At 45.9% G+C, this 7,745-nt stretch overlaps 1 protein-coding gene across 1 annotated transcript; it reads left to right on the forward strand.

The window, feature by feature from the left end:
- The first annotated feature begins 468 nt into the window (after positions 1-468).
- Positions 469-6,540, forward strand: TP53INP1 (tumor protein p53 inducible nuclear protein 1). The gene is made up of 3 exons (XM_054385395.1): positions 469-637; positions 1,179-1,527; positions 6,239-6,540. Exons 1-3 carry the CDS (start codon positions 526-528, stop codon positions 6,486-6,488), a joined length of 711 nt encoding a protein of 236 aa, XP_054241370.1. The 5' UTR covers positions 469-525; the 3' UTR covers positions 6,489-6,540.
- Positions 6,541-7,745: the final 1,205 nt, after the last annotated feature.

Consider the following 7,745-nt stretch of genomic DNA (forward strand, 5'->3'; position numbering starts at 1 on the left):
ACCAGGAGGAAGTCAGGCAGGGAGCTGAGGGAGAACCTTGGTGAGCATAGGCACAAGACTCCTGGACAAGAGTCCTTCCATTCCGTAGGAGAAGGTGGGAACTGACAGTTGAACAGATCTTTGTACAGCAGAGAGGATTGAGAAGAAGGCACTCAGCTCCAGAGAGTGACTTTGGCTTTTTCTGTATGTATCTAGCTGGCAGGGAATGGTGAATGCCAGTGAAGCTGCCTCTCTTCTTATGGAAAAATGTTCACTGGTACCTCAAACCACACTAATGAGAGCATTTTTAATTTGTTCCCTAGGGGTATTTCCTGTTGCTTTGTCATTAAGACCCTTGTCACCGTTTTTTGCAGGTTTTGCATAAACTGTTTACCAGTCATGCCTCTGCGTGTCCCACATCTAAGCTGATAAAACATCTATGCACTTTAATCTCAAGTCTGTGCCACTCTGCTAGTACAGTGTGAGCTGTGCCTTGAACCTTGGATATAAAGACCTGCCAGCCAAAGTCTTCTTCCTGCCTTAGTAATGTTCCAGAGGTTAAATAACATGCTCATGGGAGAGATTGATAGCCTGTCCAGCCAAGAGCCAGAGTTCAGTGAGAAAGAAGATGATGAGTGGATTCTGGTTGACTTTATAGGTAAGAGATTTGTGAAGTGTAAAGCCTTCTCTCTGTCCTTCTCTGGCCCTTACTTCCATGTCAAGAGGCTAGTAGCTCAGGTGAAACTTTCCCTAAGCACAAGCAAGTGTGGGTAAGACTGCAGGATGCTTTCCAAACAAACGCAGCAAAACACAGTGCATAAACTGATCAGGAAAAGGGTCGGGTTCATAAACCTGGCACAAGCTCCAGCACAACCCTTGCACAAATGAAATATATTTGACTTATTGCACAACTGTATTGCTTTACTGATTACAGATGTTTTACATGTCTAGCAGGGCTTATCAGGGAACTCCCTTTTCTCCTCCCCTTGCTTTAAAAAAAAATTCAAGTTTGTGTACATGCTAACAGGGTTTTGTTTCTCTTTTTCTTGTTTTGTTTGCTTTGGGGGTTTTTGTTTGGTTTTGTTTTGTTTTGGTTTTTTTTTATGTCTGGTTTCTGGCTACGTGCAACCTTCTGTTGGTTCTGATCTCCTGCAATCACCAACATCCATGGGTTCCTCTCCACCGCCCACCTACCCCAGACGCTTGCACTACCTGCTCTGCGGAGGAAGCGGACGTGGCTGAAGCGTCGGCTGCGGACGGCTCGCCGGTCTTCTCCTGTTTGCCCTCTCCCTTGGAACACTTGCCAGAGGCCAGCGAGTCCTGCTTCATCCAGTTTGAGTCGTGTCCTATGGAGGAGAGCTGGTTTATTACCCCTCCCCCGTGTTTTACTGCAGGTGGATTAACCACTATCAAAGTGGAAACCAGTCCGATGGAGAACCTCCTAATAGAGCACCCCAGCATGTCTGTGTATGCTGTCCACAATACCTGCCACAGCCTTAATGAAACTGGATGTGGAGATGAGGAGTTTCACAGCCCAGGTAGTCCCAGGTATGTCTGGTTTGACCTTGCCAAGGAGCTGAAAATACCTGGTTTCTGCTTGATCACATTAGACACTTTATACTGAGTTTTCTGGCTGATTTCAGAGCAAGTGAGCGAAGCATGGATACTACACAAGGTGGGAAGGGTGGTCAGGGCCACCTGTCTGCTTAGAAAAGTGTTATACAGGATGGCCATGTTGGGAAAGAGTTGGGAATGCTAGTCTGACACTGCAATGAATATTTATGGAGCCATAGTTATTCCTTTGGAGAACATGCTCCAGTCCTATTGAAACTGGTGGCGCTTAACTGTATAGCTGGTGACACAGGTTTGAAGGCACTTTGCCCCTGTCATAGCTCTGTGTATTTCTCGTAACTGTTAGTCAGCACCCTTTTAGTCATCCTGAGATGAAAAATATTACTGTGATGACCCTGACAAGGAAGTCTGCGTTAGTATCTTGTTTGTTTGTTCTGTTTGGTGTGGTTTTATTTTCATTCTGTTGTTGATCCTCACCCTAACTGATAGATTAGGACAGGATTAATTTTTTTCCACAGATCTCTTGTGGAGTGAAAGCAAACTGAAATATCCCACAGAACCTCATTTTTGAGGTCAAAAGCTGCAACCTTCTACCTTTTAGTAAGGTGAAGATGTTGTGCTTTTAGCTTTGGGGTCCTAAGGATCTGGCCACACAGGATTATTGCAGAGGGGCATTGCTTTGGTGTTAGCTGTCCAGTATGCACAGCTGTACAGGTGTAGTGTAGATAGATGTATACAAATAGAGGATTTCCTTGCCATCATGATTGAGCACTTGCCCATGTATTCACTAATTCAGAAAAAAATCTGGTGTTTTGTGAGTCCCTGTTAATGACAGACTGGCTTTTCATCCTATCTGGTGTTTAGCTTTAGAAACAATAAAAAAAACATCCTAGTATGCTAAACTTTGTTATGGCAGAGTTGCTGTAGGCAGGTGCCCACTTAGTTTTCTAAAAGCTCAGCTCCTTGTCATATTTAAAGCTCTTAGCTCAAAGAAAGAGGTCATTTTGAGATGAGATGCAGCTGTAGAACATGGGAGTACAGTGCTGGTAGTATTAGAATGGGGGATTTGTATCATTATTTTGGGAGAATCCTAGAATGGTCTGGGTTAGAAGCGACCTCCCAAAGGTCATCCAGTCCAACCCCCTCTGCAGTCAGGAGGGACATCCTCAACTAGATCAAGTTGCCCAGAGCCCTGTTAAGCCTCACCTTGAACATCTCCAGGGAGGGTAGTTGGTGATGTTAGGCATCAAGGGTCTAGCTCAACCTAAAGGGGAGCCTATGAGCACACAGCACCTTTAAGATGAAGGTCTGAAGGGATCTGCAAGAGATCTGTAGGCTGAGGCATCAGAGCAGTCTATCTAAAATAGCAGTTTGCAGTGGGTAGTAACACACAGTTGGATCCTGACTTGTCAGTGACCTCAGCTGGGGATACTGGCATAAGTCCTTCAGGAGAAGGATCCTGTCTTGCATTATGCCACACACTTAAGCTGTTTTAATATGTGAGAAAGCTAAAGGTGTGGTGATCTTCAGCTGTTGTGTGGTTAAGTTTCTTCATGCTGATTTCTGTGCTGTTGCTTTGTCAGAGAACCAAGGCTATTGTGTAGGTTATGTTGGGTGGCAGAACTGGGAGGAGGCAAGTTTATAGCTGAGGTCAAGTACAGAAACTGGGAGCATCAATTGCACTAAGTTTCAAAAGCTGTTTTGAAGTCTCCAGTGGTTTAATGGTTGGCCGTTTAACATTTGTAGGGCCAAGAAAAGCTGCTTAAGGCACACTGGCACAGTAAGTACTCCTGGGTTGGGACATTTTTGATCAGGCTGCTGGCAATGCTGCTTCCTCTAGAGCCTTGTCTGCCAAAACAATCCTAGTTTTAGGACTAACCTTTGTGCCAAATGATGCTACTTGATCAAGCTTAACTATATCTGCTTTGACAACCCAAAACGCTAAGTGCAAAAAAATTACTTCAATATTGATTGGGACAGGGCCTGAAGCCTTTAATGTTTCTTGTGAGGTCTGGCTTGACAGCACAACTAGCAGGACACTTAAGCTTTTCAGCAGCAATCTGGCTTTAGACACAGCCCCTCTAAAATTACATGTTGACAATATTGATAGAGGCTTCTCAGCCCTGTTCTTTTGGTGCCCAGGGCTCTCTAGTGCCAGGCAACCAAAGGCATCCACTAAGATACCTAAATGCTACCTTTTGGAAGAGTCTGTGGCCTTTTTAGCTAATATAAACCACCTCTGCTATTGCAGTTTCACTTAAGATGACAAGTAGAAGAGCTGGAAGGATATTTGCTAAAAGGGGAAAAAAAGCTTAAATATCTTCAGCCATCAGTTTTAAACGTTTTCTTCTGTGGAGGAAATCTATTTGCTCTTTCCAAATCCCTGTCAAAGCAGAAGGATGTTTATAAACTTCCCCCTGTTCATCAGGTTAGTTGTATTTTTCTGTAACCAACCACAACACTCTCTGTTAGCAGTCAATGCCCTTTGCTACCATGTGCAGCAAGGGCACACTTAGGAAATATGGGTTCTGATAAGTGTGGTGTGGCTTCCTAGTTTCTTATGGCCTGCCACAGAAGGGCTTCACTTGGAGTTCCACCTCCAGCACTGTTGAGTGTGTTAAGGTATCCCCCACTTAAAAAACCTCAGTAGCATCGTGTTTGCAGGCACCCTCATGTAAATGAAAGTGGTGTCCTCTGCAGAGAAAGTACTTGCAAGGCACTGTGAATTCACTTGTGCTGGGCTGTGTTATTCCCTTGTCTTGTTTCACATTTCAAGGGCTGGGTTTAGGACAATATCCAGTGAATAAACAGGGAAACCAGAGTGTCACACATGGCTGTTCTGGAGCCTCTAGGCCTCAGACAGTCCTATCAAGCTACCCCAGGAGCCAAAAGCAGGTGGATGTGGATATTTGGAAGAAAAAAAAGAAGGGAAGGAGTATTCCCTTGTTGCCAGGGAGTATTTGACTGCAGTGTGGAGCAGGGAGAAGTGGAAGATCTCACTTCTGTGCTAGGCACCTGCAGGCCCCCAAGAGCAAGGCTACCATGGGCACACAGCACAGCAGACTTGTGTCTGCAGAAACATCCTACAATAAATGCAAGTTACATTCCTCAAGAAGAGAATTGATTATAGAGTCATGCTAGTGCTGAAAAGCAGGCTTCCCAAGAGACCTTTTGCTCATGCCTGAGTAAGCTCTTGGTCTTGCAGACATCTCTTGTGAGCACCACTGAGTTGACAGCTAGTTGTTGGGTCCCTTGTGGGGAGAGGCAAGCAGCTCCAGTGCCACTGGCCTCACACCAGCTGTGGCACTCAGACTGGGGATTTTGCTTTGCTTTCAAAACTGCCAGGCTATTTTTAGCTTGACTCTGGAATTTCCAGGAAAGATCAGTGATCGTTCTGTCAAGTAGGGAAGTCCTTTTTAATTTAAAATTTGTCAGTCCCTGCTTGCATAGGCTGCTGGTTTGTTGGGATTTTTTTGGGTTTTGGGTTTGTTTTTTGTTTTTTTTTTTCACCTAGTGCATGATGGAGTAAGGGTTTGCCAAAACTGCTGACTCTCTGCTCATGGAATCTAGAGGGCTGGTTGTGGAGCGATCCTTCTGAGTTATTTCCTGTGTGTGTCACAGCTGCTCTGTCTTTTCCATTCCTCTATGTGAGCATTGTTTGGATTTACTTGTGTGGCTGGCTATCCAAACACACCTTCATTGCTGGGCTTTTCTTTCCACACTGAACCACCAAGATGATTTTTAACCAAATTTTGCCTGGTGGGTAACTCAACTCTTCAAAAGCTGGAGGAGGGTGACACATTGCAGTGTATTTCTGATCCATCTTGCCTCTTGGGCTGTGGGAGGTGGGGTGGTGAAGGAAGGGTGCAAAAATAAGGACACCAAAAGTCCAAAGGCTGTTGTGGTACACGTGACACACAGTGAGTTAGCAGCACTAGGCAGTGTGGTTTTCCTAAACTGCCTTGACCTATCCTCAGCCCATATCTCTGCCAGGAGAATAAGGATGTCCTTTTGCAATGTTGGGTGTGGATGCCCATGTTCTGCCCTTAGAATGGTTTGGGTTGGAGGAAACCTACAAAGGTCATCTAGTCTAACTCCCTTGCAGTCAGCTGGGACATCCTCCACTAGATCAGGTTGTCCAGAGCCCTCCTGAGCCTGATCTTGAATATCTCCAAGGATGGGGCCTCAACCACCTCGCTGGACAACCTGTTGCAGTGTTCTACTGCCCTCGTGGTGCAGAACTTGTTCCCAACATCCAATCTGAATCTGCTCTTCTCTAGTTTGAAGCCATTGCCCCTTGTCCTGTCACTGCAGGCCTCTGGGAACAGTCCCTCTGCAGCCTTATCGCAGGTCCCCTTCAGGTACTGGAAGGCAACTCTCAGGTCTACCCTGGAGCCTTCTCTTCTCCAGGCTGAACACCCCCAGCTCCCTCAGCCTGTCCTCATAGCAGAGGTGCTCCAACCCCCTGAGCATTTTCATGGCTCTCCTCTGGCCCTGCTCCATCAGGTCCATGCCCTTCCTGTGCTGGGGGGCAGCGGGGCTGAGCACAGCACTGCAGCTGAGGTGTGACCAGAGCAGAGCAAAGTGGCAGAATCCCCTCTCCTGCCCTGCTGGCTGCGCTGCTTTTGCTGGTGTCTCCTCCCCTCACCCCTGGGTACTGAGCGGTGGCTGCCTGTTACGATTGCAGACTGGAGGCCCGGAATGAAGCGGGGCAGCGCCTTCACTGCTACGTCACAGCTCTTGCAGCTCGTTCAGCTTTCCTGGAGAAAAACAAGAGCTTGCGTCCTGCCCACTGGATCAAAGAGCACCAGGAGAGACACTACCCCAGCAGGAACGGGCTGCGGCGCCAGAACCTCGCCAGGGACTGCCACCCGCGGCAGCTCAAGCACAACGGACTGTTTGTTCACCAGCCTTGCCAGCGGCCGTTCAATTACTGAGGCTTCTCCTGGGTTTAATCTAGGGGCTAATTGTTGGGGGGGTTGTGTGTGTGTTTGTTTCACTTTGCTCTTGTTTTCATGCCTAGGTAAGTGTGGTCGATCTGCAGGTGATCCTCAAACACAATCATAACTTAGCATCAAGTCCTTCTGAAACGCCACCTTGCAGCGAGTCCTCAGTGTCGATGTTAACTATCAATGTCTTGGAAGCCTATCAGGATGATAGTTTGTGTGCTGATTTTTATAAACTATGATGTAGGGATGGGATTGTTTTCTTTTTGTTGTTGTGTTTTGTTGGTTTTGTCTTGTTTTGGTTTTAGTTGGTGTTTTTAAAGGAACTTAACTGAGATGGAAACCATTTTGCATTAATCAAAGTGGAGTTAGGAAGTGTTGAGGTTAGCCATGTGCTTTAATGCCCAGTACTTGACAGCTTGTATATCTCTGTCTGTATTCAGCATATATGATTACTTGCTAACAAAGAAACACTCTGGGTGCCAGGGGGTGTTCCGGAAAGCTGTGCTCAACTGTTACAAGGAGGACATCTAAGTTGCCTGGTACCTATTTGTGTTAGTGGAGTCAGTGTAGGTGTGTTGGGTACTTGATATGGGTATGGGAAAAATATTGTTGCAGTATGATGTGGCACTGGTGTTACAGATGTAGTACCTCACAGTGGAGTGGAAGGAAAAGTGGACCTAGGGATGAAGTGCAGATGCACAACCCAGAGAGCTGAGCTGGGTTTACTTGGTACAGTTCAAGTTCTTACTCCCTTTCTCTAACTCTCCCTGTCACTGAAACATGTATTTCCCTTACCCTATTTCATTTGATCTCTATTTAAAGGAAAAGGATGGTGGATCCACCATTTTTTTTTTTTTAATCTCATCAGTAGCTCACTGCTCTTTAAAGAAGTTGGGCTGATGGATGGCTGCTTCTGAGCTGCTAATTGCTGTTGGATTGTTTCATATTCACAGGTTGAATATCTCCAAAGTAGCCAGAAGGAAGGCTTTATTAAAAGTTCTCTTAACTGGTTTTTTCTGTCTCTATGAAAATGAAGTCTGTGTTTAATTGTGACTGGAAATGAAGGGCAGTGTGTGGTAGGGAGAAAAGGATGCTGAGAAACAGTCTTACAGAGCTAAACACAGTGATGACAGGGTCTGTAAAAGGTGAGCTCCATCAGCAGTGGTTGTTCTCAATTCTGTGGGCCAACAGGAAGAGAAAAGCCATTCAAAACTGACAAGCAGGCTTGTTTTAAACACTGTGCAA

This window comes from Indicator indicator, chromosome 12, assembly GCF_027791375.1.
Source record: "Indicator indicator isolate 239-I01 chromosome 12, UM_Iind_1.1, whole genome shotgun sequence".
Classification (NCBI taxonomy): Eukaryota; Metazoa; Chordata; class Aves; order Piciformes; family Indicatoridae; genus Indicator; species Indicator indicator.

What these genes read in the sequence shown, in the direction of transcription:
- TP53INP1 (XM_054385395.1), top strand. Translation starts at nt 526, where the DNA reads ATGTTCCAGAGGTTAAATAACATGCTCATGGGAGAGATTGATAGCCTG. An exon ending in GATTCTGGTTGACTTTATAG is followed by an intron (nt 638 to 1,178) that starts GTAAGAGATTTG and finishes CACCTACCCCAG; the next exon opens with ACGCTTGCACTACCTGCTCT. An exon ending in CACAGCCCAGGTAGTCCCAG is followed by an intron (nt 1,528 to 6,238) that starts GTATGTCTGGTT and finishes TTACGATTGCAG; the next exon opens with ACTGGAGGCCCGGAATGAAG.